This window comes from Suncus etruscus, chromosome X (genome assembly GCF_024139225.1).
Source record: "Suncus etruscus isolate mSunEtr1 chromosome X, mSunEtr1.pri.cur, whole genome shotgun sequence".
Lineage (NCBI taxonomy): Eukaryota > Metazoa > Chordata > Mammalia > Eulipotyphla > Soricidae > Suncus > Suncus etruscus.
The window spans coordinates 13192745-13207500 of NC_064868.1; the positions used below are offsets into that span (position 1 = coordinate 13192745).

At 38.7% G+C, this 14756-nt stretch overlaps 1 protein-coding gene across 1 annotated transcript in view; it reads right to left on the reverse strand.

Annotated features, from left to right (window-relative positions):
- EGFL6 (EGF like domain multiple 6) overlaps window positions 1-14756 on the reverse strand; it is a 106559-nt gene that overhangs the window by 63177 nt on the left and 28626 nt on the right. Inside the window, exons 2-3 of the mRNA XM_049767458.1 lie at window positions 9322-9440; window positions 1486-1578 (exon numbers count right to left, since the gene is read on the reverse strand). Of these exons, the coding sequence (XP_049623415.1) occupies window positions 1486-1578; window positions 9322-9440 (212 nt within the window). The remainder of the gene's footprint in view (window positions 1-1485; window positions 1579-9321; window positions 9441-14756) is intronic.

The following is a 14756-nucleotide window of genomic DNA, read 5'->3' on the forward strand; positions in this document are numbered from 1 at the left end:
GTGAGCAAGAGAACTGGGTTGTTACCTGAAAAAGTTCCCAGCATACTTCTATCAAACAGTTGAAATACAAGTGTCCAGGTGTCTAAGCTGGTAGAAGAACAAGGCTGAGGTGCTTCACTGAGGCTGTGAGGCGACAGTGAGGGTAGGGTAGGTTATGGCCTAGTGGAATGAGTGGTTGCCTGCCTTTTGCTGGAACCCTAATTCCATTTTTAAATGCTTATTGCCTTTCTCAAGGTGACAGTTTATTTTCGTTCAACTGCCTTCTTCGAGTCTATTTTCTTAATTTTTTATCCATTTCTTCCAGCCTGGCCTTCTCAGTCTCAACATTGTCGATTTTTTTGAGCCAAATATTCCCTTGTTAGAGAAGGGGTCTGCTCCATTCCCTTAAGATGCTGAGCAGGATCCCTGGTCTCTACCCAGGAGATGCCAGCTCTGAGACCCCCAAATACCTTCTTACATTATCCTAGGTCTGCTGGAGTAAGGGAACCAGAAAATTTAAATATAGAATATCCACTGACATTTTAATTCTAGGCAAACAACTAATGTTTTAACATTACTATAATATTGGGAAGATTTACAAAATGATCTGCTGTTGATCAGAAATTTAAGTCTAACTGGGAATATGTAGTTTAGCTAGCAATGCTTATAAGGGAACAAAATTGCTCAGGTTGAGAACTACTCTTTTTGATATGATAAACTCTTAGCTTTAGATGAACAGGCTATGAGAAAAATTATAAGTTGCTTTTGAAGGTATGCCCCTTTTGATAAAAAGATGCATGTCATTCAGCACATCAATCCCACTTTTATTTATTTATTTTATGCAAATTCTCATGATTGAGCTCTGTTAGTAATGGTAAATATGGTAGAAAACTTAAGGGACCGAGGTTTAATAGAAGTGATATTTTTTGGTGCTGTACCATTGAGAAACACCCCTGGCCCAAATGAACTCTCTTACATACAGGATCAAAGCATTCATGCTAGGGACTGGACTCAAGCCTTGAAAATCCCAAGATAGTTGTGTATGTCCTGACCTGCAAAGTTACCCACAAGAAACATTTTTATGCTTTTATAGAAAGAATTTTGTGCAGGAGCTAGGACAAATCATTAACTTATAAAACTCGGGACTGTTTCACATTCAAACTTTTTAAACTTATATTCTCAAGCACTGTTGGATTTTCTTCTAGCAAAAAAAGCAAGCATTACTTTAGTAGATGAAAAACATTAAAAAATGATTTGATCAGAGACAAAACAGGACATTTCCTTGGCTTGTTGACAAAGGCACTAGAAGGAATTTACCAGTTTTTTAAAGGAAGGATTGATTAAACAACCTGATTATAAAATCACTTTTCTTTGCAAGTCTGAGTTAACTTTGGGACTCCTAAGTACAATATTATCCCTCAAGCCTATTCAAGCCCTGTCACAGGGTGGAATTCCTACAAAAGCTATGAGATGACTTTGTATCCCCACTTGGTTTGTTGTACTGACCTTGACTGCAGGTCCTTCCGGTGTACCCTGGAAAGCAGCGACATTTGTTGGGTCCCACACACTCCCCAAATTTGCACTTAGGTTCACATGTGGCTGTGGAGGAAAGAAGAGGTGTTTTGGAAATAAAAGAACAGAAGTGGTTAGCACAGGGGAAATTTTCTGTAGGACAGAGTAATCATGGGGCCATAAAGATGAACATCTCTCTCTCTAGTCTCTTTTCACAATTTTGTTTTTTAAAGATATTTGGGGGCAAATCTAGTGGTATTTAAAGGCTATTCCTGGATATGTATGCAGGGGAATTATAGATGGTGCTGGGGATTCAAACTTGGGTTGGCTGCATGCAAGGCAAATGCCTTAACTTTGTTTTCACCTCAAAGATCCTAGAGAGTGTTTTTCTTGTCAACTAGGTTATCTTCCAACATTTCTCCATCTCACATCTCCAGTTGGATTTTAAGAAAAACAAACCAGATCATTGTCACCTAGGTTTGCAGGTAAAGAGAAATAATTTTAAATGAGAAGCATAATGAGTGAACCCAAAGAGGCTCTCATTCTGAGAGAAGTGTTAAACCACCTTTCTTTCTGTCACCAGCCTCCTTTTCCCTTTTCTATACTTTTCTCTCCTGTTTTTATTTTGATTTATTGAAAAAAATTTTAAACCTGTATATTAAAAAAGGACAACCCATAGATTAGGAAAAAATAGTTCTAGACCCAAGAAATCTCTATCAGCCTTAATAGCAAGATGCTGATGTAGATTATGCTATTTATGATGGTGATGTGGGGATAAGTGGTGGTGGTGGTGATGATAATGATAATGTAGGTATGAGAAAGTCAGGATGAATTTTATTTCATTCACTTCTGTATTTATACACTTGATACCAACTTTATACATTTTTGTTAGATGAAACAATGATAGGAGAAAGCATAGGCATCCTTGTGTTTACCTGACTGGACTGGAAGCCAGAAAAACTAGTTATATTATTAAAAGTTTGAAGTGAGTTAATAAGGAATAGATAGAGGGAAAAGATTATAGGGGAAAGGGGAAATGGGGAAGAGAGAACGAGGGAGGAGATGGAGAGGGATAGAGAGAGAAAGAGAGGTATGAGAGAGCGAGGACTGAGAAGTAGAAAGGAGACCAATAGGAAACTGAGTCCCAAGCAATTTCTAAATCATTAGTACCTCAGGAGACAGCCATAGGAAGAGAGAATGAGAGAAACTGTACAGGAATCCTCTTCCTTCTGCACATTACTGTCCTGGATCACTGTAGATATACTCCTGAGCAAGCCTATTTCTTAAGATGCCAAACTCCTCCCCTTCACTCATATATACCTGACTTTTTGTTAACATCACATTCATTTCCAGACTCCAGAATTCATAGTCTTAGTCCTCTTTGGGATTTTTTGGGTTCCCCAAACAGTTAAACGTCTGATTTCATTTTCTTTCCACCAGTTCATTTACTCCACAAGGGTGGAGCCTGATTCCTGCCATGTTTTTGGCACAAAGGAGACATTTTAAACATACTTCTTGCACCTGCTTGGTTTCCATTCCCCTGCTTTCCTCCCCAAAGCAGCCATGAAGGGCCCCAGCGAAAGCATATTCCCCTCAGGCATGTCATCAAAGTAGGCTGTCTCCACCAATGAAGGGTGGAGGAGCCAGAGGAGTGCAGCCACTCTTCTTCACTTCCCAGCTGCACATATCTTCTAGCCAATAAACCGTACCATAACACATAGAAAAAACACACTACAAGCATGACAATGGGGAAACAACTCAGGCCAATACCATGCATACAGAATGAAGATGGCAGCTCTGAAAACCTGAAAAATGCCAACAACCTACTTAGCATCTCAGAAAAGAAATTTAGAGAAGAAATATGGATAATGTTCATAGAACTAAAAGAAAATATAGATCGAGTTGAAGGGACCACAAATAGAAATCAAGAGAATATGAAGAAAGAAATCATAAAACTCTGAACTGAAATAACAGGACTGAAAAACTCAGTAGATAAAATGAAAACCTTAATGGAAAGTCTCTCCAACAGAGTGACAACAGATGAGAATAGAATCATTGAGCTGTAAGATGAGATGCTGAACAACACCATAAACAGAAGAGATTGGAAAAAGAGCCTTAAAGCAAATGATCAAACAATGGGAAAAATCTTCAAAGAATGTGAACAGACGAAAATAGAAGTCTTTGATAATCTCAACAAAAATGTTAGAATCATTGGAGTCCCAAATACCCAGGAAGAAGAACTTTAGGAAGACTCAACAGACAAGGTCATCATTACAGAGAAACTCCCAGAACTAAAGACTGCACGCAACCAAATTCTGCATGCCCGAATACGACCAGTTAAAAGAGACCTAAAGACAAACACCCCAAGGCACTTCATAGTCACAAAGACAAATTCCACAGATAGGGATAGAATACTTAAAGGATCAAAAGGGAAATTACATTCAAAGGAGAATCCTTAAGATTTACAGCAGACCTGTCACAAGAAACCCTCAAGGCAAGGCCAGAAAGTAGTGGTGGGCTATAGTGACAAAATTTAACAAAATGAATATATATTATATAATACATATGTATATATAAAGCACTCCATCCCCAGAAAACTAAATATACATTATTTTCCAATGCACATGGGTCATTATCGAGGATAGACTACATGCGGGCCCATAAAAACATACCTTCATAAAATCAAGAGGATAGAAATCACACAGACTACCTTCTCAGATCACAAGGCACTGAAATTAGAAGTGAACTACAAAGGGACACAGAAGAAAAACTTTAACACCTGGAAATTAAATAGCTCACTACTGACAAACTAGTGGATCAAGGATTAAATCAAAGAGGAAAACAAGATTCCTGGAAACAGATGCCAATGAAGACTCAAATTATTAGAATTTATAGAGCACAGCAAAAGAAGCACTAAGAGGAAAATTTATAGCTTTGAAAGCACATATCAGTAAGGGAGAAGGGGCCTACATACATAGTTTAATAAAGCAGCTTTTAAAATTAGAACATGATCAACAAAATGAACCCAAAATAGGTAGGCAGAAGAAAATAACAAAACTTAGAGCAGAAATCAAAGAAGTGGAAATCCTCCCCAAAATCCAAAAGATCAATAAAAGCAAAAGTATGTCCTTTGAAATATCAACAAGATTGATAAACCACTAGCAAAACTCACAAAGAAAGTGAGAGAGAAACTTAATAAACCAGATTAGAAATGAAAAAGGGGAGATCACTACAGATATTGCAGAGATTCAAAGGATAATCAAAGACTACTTTGAGAAACTCTATGCCATGAAACATGAGAACCTGGAAGAAATGGATACATTCTTGGACTCTTCTAATCTTTCACCATTAAACCAGGATGATCTAAAGAGACCCATCAGTACTGAGAAAATTAAAAAGGTAATCAAATGTGTTCCCCAAAACAAAAGCCCAGGCTCAGATAGATTCACTAACGAATTCTTTCAAATCATTCAAAAGGAAATACTACCAATCCTTTCAGGCCTTTCAGGAAGTTGAAGAAACAGAAACACTCCCAAATAGTTTTTATGAAGTCAACTTAATTAGAGAGGTGGAGGGCCTATACAAATAAAACTACAAAACACTGCTTCAAGAAATAAAAGAGGACACAAGGAAATGGAGAAACATACCCTGTTCATGGAATGGGAGGATTAACATAATTAAAATGGCAATATTCCCCCAAAGCTTTGGACAAATATAATGCAATTCCTTTAAGAATACCCAGGACACTGGACAGTATGCATCGAGGGACCACCACCACCACCAACAACAACAGCAACTAAAAGCTCTAGCCTAGATTTTGGTCTACAATCTGTTCAACAAACAAAATCTCCAATTCCAGAGGTCTGACTGAGTCAACTGCATCTGAACAGGTCTCCCGGAAACGTAACGAAAGACTTTATCCCAGGCTCCATCCTAGGAGCAACATAATGACCAAGACCACCAACTACAGAAGATGGATTAAAATGATACTGAAGAAGCAGAACTGCTATAACCACAAAGAAAGCCTTCATCATAAGCTCCATTCCTTGAGCTGCACAGTCATCAAGATCTCTAGATACAGAGGTCTGATTTTACCATCCAAGACGAAGCAGAAGTCTTCCATACACCATGAAAGCACCGAGGGGAGAATAAATGATCATGCACGGAGTCTATAGTTAATCCCATGACAGTATACTTCAGGGGTGGAGAAACCCTGTATCTCCTAGGCCAAGGGAATTCCCTCTATAATATCCCCAATAGTTACTGTGCCTATGCAAGGGGAAAAGAAAAGGGAAAAAAAGCACAAAACAATCATTTTTCCACATATTTATTTATCAGTTGATTAATTTTTTTGATGTCCTTATTTTGGTGTAGAGATTGAAGTTGATGTCTCCAATATTATTTTATTTTACTTTATCTTATCTTTCTCTTTCTTTTTGCACTCAGGCATGAGTTGATTTCAGAACCGAGACTATTGTGTGGTACTTGTCTTTATTGCTGTAGTGCTCACTGGATATTTAATTTAATATTTCTTTCTGTATTGTTGTGGTGTTTCAATTACCTTTTTCACATCCTCGCTCAAACTGAGGTTGAAAGCCTTTAGAAGGACTTCGCTCATTTTCAGCATATTTGACTTCTTTATTTTATTTTTTCTTATTTTGTACCCCAATCTATTGCTTTTCTTTCCTTTTAACAAAACCACATAACTCGATTTATCTAGCTCTGCCTCTTAAATAGAGAGGGAAACAAAGGAAGGTACCAGGACCAAACAGATATATGATCACTAATAGTAAGCTAGACAAAGAGGGGACCACCTACTCTAGCAGCACGGGGGGGGGGAGGGGATGGTGGGGTATATGGGTTACAGAAAGGGAACTGAGGTGGGGGAGGACAAATTTTGTGATGGGTATTCCCCTTATTCAATGTTAATATGTACCTAAAATACTACTGTCAAAGATATGTAAGCCATTATGATCAAAATAAAAATTAAAAAAAAAAAAGAATACCCATGACATTCTTCAAAGAAATGAGTAAAACACCACTGAACTTAATTTGGAACAATAAACACCCACGAATAGCTAAAGCAACCCTTAGGAAAAAGAAGATGCTATCACTCTGATACCAAAACCAGTCAGAGTTGCTGCCAAAAAAGATAATTACAGACCAATATCCCTGATGAACACAGATGCAAGGATCCTCAACAAAATGCTGGCAAATAGATCCAACACCTCATCAAGACCATGACCATGACCAACTATGTTTAATTCCAGAATACAAGGATGGTTTAACATATTTAAATCAATTAAGATAATATACCATATCAACAAAAGGAAATTTAAAAACCATATGATCAGATCAATTGATGCAGAGAACACATTTGATAAAGTCCAACACCCATTCTTGATAAAAAAAAAAACTCTCAACAAGATTGGGAATGGAAGGAACTCTTCTCAATATAATCAAGGCCATTAACCACAGGCCAATCAGAAATATTATTCTCAATGGGGATAAACTAAAAGCCTTTTCTCTAAAATGTGTTACAAGAAAAGCTATCCCCTCCCCTTTGCCTGTATATGAGACAGGCATTCTACTTCTATCCTGCTTCAGATCTGTTAACCCAGGGTTAGAAGTATGGCATGTGGGATGATTTTACACTTCTGGGACCAACCAAATTGCTTTAAGTATTGGAAAGGATGGACCCAGTAGAAAGAACTACTTTACTTGAATTTGGATACAGAAATCATGGCAGTGCTATGTGCAGACAATAGCAGGCTCTTTAGCAGGCTCGACTAACATGGACGAGAATTTTGCTTGAACCCACCACAGCTGCTCCTTGAACATCTTTTTTTTTTTTTTTTGGTTTTTGGTTTTTGGTTTTTGGGCCACACCCGTTTGACGCTCAGGGGTTACTCCTGGCTATGCACTCAGAAATCGGCCCTGGCTTGGGAGGACCATATGGGACACCGGGGGATCGAACCGCGGTCCTTCCTTGGCTAGCGCTTGCAAGGCAGACATCTTACCTCTAGCGCCACCTTCCCGGCCCCTCCTTGAACATCTTGATTGCAATTACTTGGTGCCTCCAGAGTCCATCATGGACTCCCCACAACTACTGAAACTGCTGTGTTTTGGGAACTCTGGGAAAACTGCCTTGCTCTTGTTTCAGAAAAGCTCTTCCAGAAAAACCTAAGCTCACCTTCCCATATTTCTCCCAGGCATATCTATGATTCATGGAAGGGTATGCAACCCAGGTTCAGGTGACAGAAAATGATTCCTAATTGTGTGCACATATGGGTTTTGCCCCTTTCTACTTGGCTGACTGCCAATATAATTGTGGTAGGTTGGATCAAGAGAAGTCAGAAAGCAACAGACCCCACCCTGGTACTTTATGTTGGAAGTGTCCAGTGAGTTTTCAGTGCTGAATCAAGGGTAATTTATGCAGCTTGTTGGAAGTGTTCAGGTAAGTATATATACATATATATACTTATATATATACTATCTATATAGTATATGGAAAGGTTTTAAGTTTTTGCAGCCTCTGAAGTAGCATTTTTCTGCTATGTTAGTTTTTGCAGCCTCTGAAGTAGCATTTTTCCTGCTATGTTGCAGTGGAGGAAACAGGGACTCCATAAACTTTCCTGCTAAAATTCACTCCCAGCATTATGGTCCTCTAGACAACGTATGTGCTCCTGACACCATAAATCTCTTTAGTGTGAAACTACCCTTTCAACAGACAATGCCTGGGTGGGTTAGGGTGTCTAGCTTTCTTGTTCTAGGTGAATAGTCCATAGTGATCTTTCAATATCTATTTTTCTTATATTTTCATACTTTGATGGAAAGAGGGGTATTTTGTGTGACATTGAACATAAAGGAATAGCATATTATTTGTGAACATTTCATAGGTTTTGGGATAGAATCAAGTTCTGTACTTACCTATAATCTAGCCATACATTTCAGCCATCTGAAAGTTAGGAGGGTGGTAGGAATAGAGAAGCAAAAAGAAGGGAGCACAGTTAATCTTGAAAGTGGCTAACACTTTTGTGCCTTATGGTTTATAAGCCAGTATGACCCATAACAATGCTTAAAGAGCACAGAGCATGCAGTCATAAGTTGGTTCCATTGCACAGAGAAGACTGAGCTTCAGCCATATGCTAACTACTAGAGACAGGGTGACACTGAGTCTAGATTCCTACCCTGCCCTGTACCCCAGGCCAGAGAATCAGCTAGGAGGAGCATAGATGTGACACCTCTACACTACCAAGGGTGTAGAGAACATGCTCTAAAGTGCTATAAATCCCTGTCTCGACAGTATTAGTGACCTATCTGAGAATCACTAGCCACATGATCTGAGCACAACATCCAAGGCAGACTGTGGTGCCTGACTTCAAATTTGTATGTAAGAATCTGAGAAAAAATAAACCAACCACCCTCTCAAATCTTACATATGTACAGATTTTCCTTAAAACCATCCAGAATCTGGCACAAAGAACTTTTAAAAATGTGAGTAACAAAGAGATAAAGTTAATGGTTTGCCTTTTTGGTGATAAAAATCTGCCAGCTGTTTCAGAATAAAAATGTATTTGTGTTTTGCAAAGAAAATGCATTTCATTAGCAATCAATTGGAACAAATTATAATCCAAGAGAGGTTTCTTGATTCTTGCCTATTGAGATTCAAATAAAGGTGACTCATAAAGAGCTAGTTAGACTTGAGATGAGAGAAGTAGAGGTGATTGACAAGGAGTTCCCTCAAAGAAACCATATTCAGGGGAACACTTTATGAAATACAGATCAAAGTTTGAGCACCTTGGCTAATCCTTAGTTCAGAGAAGTTACCTTCACAAACTCCTCGGCTGCCCCTTCTCCATCCGTAGCAGCATGCCAGTTTGGTTCCATAGAGACAGACACCAGGCTGTAGTACTGTTGCCAATGAGGACAGTCCGTTATACCTTGAACTGTGAACAAAGAGTCTGGTCTTACTCCTGAGCCCACAGAAAAGAGCCACACTCTTTCTGGCTACTATATAAACATGAGATGCCAGATGATTTGAAGAGATGTTGTCAACTGTTATTTTCCATCTAGAAGATCTGATGCTACAAGTCCAAGCTTTGGCCACTAACTTGTCCTCCTGCCCCCCCCCCCATAAGTAGTGTCATCAAACTCTTCTTTAAATTAAATAAGTTTATGCCAATGAGGGTACCTGGAAGTAACCTAAAATGCATGTTTTTGAATCCTGCAGAGGGATTTTCAAGTGTCCCTAAAAGTCACACAGGCGAGCCTGTCTGGTCCATAATGGAAGTTCTTGACTTTGTTGAAGATAAAAATGCTGCCCTCTTGCCTCATTGACCACTTGGGGACCACTAACCAAACTGGACTCTCCACACATGAGAGACATTTGAGAGCTGGGGTGGGGGGAAGCATTCTGGGGCTCAGTCAGCAAAACTGTCTCAAGTCACAGCCCAGAGTAGTGGCATCCCATGTAGCATCAGATGCTGGGAGATTTGGGAAATATCTTTCAGAAAGACCATGGAGCAGGGCTGGACAAATGCTTTCCAGAAAGTGCCAGATTGTACATATTTCAGCCTGTGTGGCCCATCTGGGCTTGGTCCAAGAGCAAAAGCAGGCCATAGTCAATGAATAAATGGAGGCAGCTGTATTTGCTGCAACTTTATATAGGGGTACTTCGGTTTGAATTCAATATATTTTGCATGTGCCATGGAACAGAATTCTTTTGATGTAGTCTTAACTATGAAAAAATGGGAAGACTATCATCAGCTCACAGGTCATGTGAGCTCAGGACCTCAAAATCTTCCTTTTGCATTTCAAATACATTGTAAAATGTTTGCGGGGCTCTTTAAGAAACAAGACATGTACTTACTGGGGGCAGGACTGAACTTCATCTAAGTTAATAATGACTTAATCAAGGTTAGGAAGTTAAACTTGTATTTCTCCCATGACCAACCCCACTCCACAATTTGGTTATTCAGTCAAAAGCTACAAAGAGGTGGGATGAGCCATTTTAGGGACAGAGACCATCACAGGCAAGAACTCTCCTGTTTACTTTCTCTCACTGGGAACTGTTTTTGTTCTCCAGTAGAAATATTTTGGGGAGTTTTATGAGTCATTTACTCCAGTTTTTATGGTAGGGCTTCTCAGCATTTATATAACTGATATGGGTGGCCAGATAAAGATCCTTTTGGGAGGGGGAAATGGGGATTATCTTATACACTGCAGGATGTTAAACAGCACCCCAGGCAATAGAGGCCTATATTTTCTATCCCCTTAGTTGAGATAACCAAATGTCTTCATTCTTTGCCAAATGTCCCGTGTGGGGGACACTTTGTCCTTACTAAATGCCACTGCTTGAAAGTGAAACATCCATAGTGCATTTGCAATCATCGAAGCACAGTAGTAATACAGAGTGTTAAACAAGACCTTATCTTTGCTTTTTTGTTCAGTGTCTCTATCACAGTCCAGGAGAGCCTGGTGAAATTCTTGAGACACATCCAGATCTCTGATGAAAAGTAATGCATTATGATTAACCATTAGTCAAAGAATATCACAATCTTTACCTAGTCTGCACCATAATTTCTACAACAGAAACCATGGATTGCTAAACATAAAGTGTGTCAAGTAAGTCGTCCAAATAACTAGTCCAAATATTGTGATAGTCTTAAAAACAGATGCACATAACATAAAATGAGCTCTTTTGCAATGCACACTTCAGTGGTTTCAGTGTATTTCCTTTGTTTTGCAACTATCACCACTATCTATTTCCAGAGCAAGTTCCATCACTCTAAAAAAGAAATGCATACCTATTAGAAGTTAGTCTCAATTATCCCCTCCCTCTCTCTTCCATAGCAAACAATCTTAGGGTCTGTATTTTTGCTTATTCTGGGCATTTCATGGAAATGTAAACATATACTATATAGCCCCTTAATGTCTGGCATCTTTTGCTTAGCACAGCTTCAAGGAACTTTCATGTAGTAGCATGTATCATATCTCATTCCTTTCTATTTCTACAAAATATTCTATTGGGTTGAGTTCTATTCTATTGGAATGATATTCTATTGGAATGATAGTATGCTTTCTCTAGCTATTCATCAATCGGTGGACATTTGAGTTGTTTCTACCTTTTGGGTATTATGAGTAATGCTCTGGTGAACATGAGTGGACAGGTTTTTGTGTGAATTTATGTTTTCATTTCTCAGGCGAATTAAATTACTAATTCATATGGAAACCATATGTTCATTTTTCTAGGAGGAGACAGATTATTTCCCAAGATGGCTACATACTTTTATGTTTCTACCAACAACATATTAAATGTTTAGATTTTTGCATATTATAACCAGAACTTGTTATTGCAATTTGTTTCATTATAGACATTTCTTAACACAACCAAATTCATTTCATTGAGTGGATGAGAAATGGTTTCTTATTGTGGTTTTGATTTCCTTTTTCCTGATGGCTAATGATTTTGTGTAACTACCATGTTTATTGGCAATTTGTGAATCTTCTTTGGAGAAAGGTCTATTAAGTTCTTTGTCCACTTTCTAATTACAGTTTATCTAGATGTTCTTGAAACTAAAATGTACAGATTAAAACTGGTCAGTTAAAAACAGCAATCCTCATGCCTTGGAAAAAAGGCAAAATAGTATCTTTGTCTCAGACTGCAAAACATTATTTAGGTTAACGGAGAAAAGATTCTGAACAACAAACTCCTGTAATAGAATTTGACAAAGGATAGGCATCAATTTTCTCATCTTTAGACAGCACATATCTGATGTTTGAGGAGCAGTGTGCAGAGTGGCAGGAGGAGCTAATGCTGTCTGAGAGAGAGAGAGAGAGAGAGAGAGAGAGAGAGAGAGAGAGAGAGAGACAGGAGTGAGATATGTCACAGGAAAGATATTATTTGTGTTGGGTATTAAAAGAAAGCACAATAAATGTAAAGGATATGGGACAGTATAGTCCAAATGTATAAGGAAGACTTGAAGGGATTTAAGTGAGTAACTTATTTGATAGGATTTTTCTTTTTAAAAACAGTCATAGTGGCTGGAACTATAGTATCACAGTGTTTGCTTTGCACACAGCTGATCCAGATTCCTTCCCCTGCATCCCAGATGGTCTCCCAAGCACAGCCAGTAGTAAGTCCTGAGTGCAGAGTTAGGAATAATCCCTGAACATTGCTGACTGTGGTCCCAAAAGAAAAAAACATACAAAATACAATCACTGCAGCAGTCTGGGAAATAAACTGAAGGGAGAGAGAATTGAAGCAGAGATAGCAGTGTCTTGTAAAGAGATCTCTGGTCAGTTGTAGCAAGGGAAGAAGAGGAAATGGATTTTAAAAAGGTGGAATTAAAAGGCTTAGTAATGGAATACTCATTTATTTATTAACTCATCTCAGTACACACAATAGATCAGACACTGGGTAATTGCAAAGGTTAAGCAGAATTCAAGAAGGCACATAAGATTTCTGCTTTTATGAAGGTCAATTGACTCCATATTAAATGTAGAGTGTGAGAAGGCTGCATTATTGGGTTGAAGGCAGTATTGTATTTCTAAATTAAGGAATATGAATGGAAGAAACACATTAAGCAGTAAGGGGAATGATGAGTTTCCTTTCAGGACATGAGACATATAACCAGGGAACATGCTGTATAGTAAATAGAAAATATGGGCTAAAAGCCCAGGAAGCATTACTGAATTTTGGAAGAATCTGCAGGTAGTTAGTTAATTGCTCTATGGGAATGGAAGCAGGGTAAGAATGGAAGGAAGAAACAATTTCCTCAAGGAAACTGGTAAGCATGAAATGAGCCAACGATGAGGAATGCCCATAAAGAAACCAAGAAAGGATGGCCAACAAACTCATGAAAACATGCTCACCTTCACTCATCATTAGGGAAATCCAAATCAAGACAACAATGAGGTACCACCTTACACCATTGAGGATGGCTCACATAAAAAATAATGTAAACAATCTCTGTTGGCGGGGTTGTGGTATGAAAGGCACTCTCATCCACTGCTGGTGGGAATGCCCCCTAGTCCAACACCTATGGAGAGTGCTAAAGGAACTCAGAATTGAGCTGCCATTTGATCCAGCAATTGCTCTCCTAGGTATCTACCCCCAAGCCGGAAGGACATTCATCCCAAAGTATGTGTGCACCCCACTATTTATTGCAGCACTCAGTATAATAGCCAAGTCTTGGAACCAACCTCGATGTCAAACAACAGATGAGTGGATCATTAAGATATTGTATCTATACACAATGGAATACTACATGGCAGTCAGAAATGATACAATCACAGACTTTGCAGCAACGTGGATGGACCTAGAACATATTATGTTAAACAAAGCAAGCCAGAAGACGAAAGATAAACACAGAATGATAGCACTATTCTGAAGTACCTAGAATAGGCACCAGATATATAACCAAAACCCCACGATTAAGTAACAGGGTGTAACAGGATAGAAACCTCAAACACTGTAATAATCACCATATACTCAGAAGTAGAGCCCAAAACAAAGGGAAGAGAAACAACACGAAGCCCGACTACACATTATATCATAAAGAAACCAGCAACAGCAGAAACAGCAGCGTAGAGAGAACAGGTATGTAATTATCATTTTACTACAAAGGCCCATAATAATTTACTAGGGATCTTATACAGGAATACAGGTAAAGATTATGATGGGAAATTATTGACTCCAATGGAAACATTTCAAAACATTATGGTTGAATGCCTTAACCTTACCACATATAAAATAACCTCTCAGTTTTTCTGCCCATAGGGGTTCCTGGATACAGAGGGTGAACATCCTACAGTGGTACCTCAGTACTGAGTCACACGAGGCACCAAACTCAGCTTGCATCATGAAGATGTCTGGATATAACTCTTTAACATAACCTTTATCTCTAGATTATGCCTTCTTTTAGGACCTGAAGGCATGACCAGCCAGACCACGGAAGCAACAACCGTGACCTACAGATTTTTACTACAGGGCGTAAGCATTGAACACGTTCAAGCAAACTAACATGCCCTTGGTCATTTACCCTCTCTTCTCATTACTTCATATTTTTGTTGTTGTTGTTTAATTGTTGGTTTGTTTTGTTCTGTTTTGTTTTCTCTCTTCTTGTCTCCCTCTTCTTCCACCTTCTTCTCCTCATTACCATCAATTCAATCCAGGTCAAATAAAAACCACATGGTTACCTCCTCTATAGGAAAGGAAAGAAAGCTGATATAAAGGGTGCTGCAGACAATACTGCAAAGGG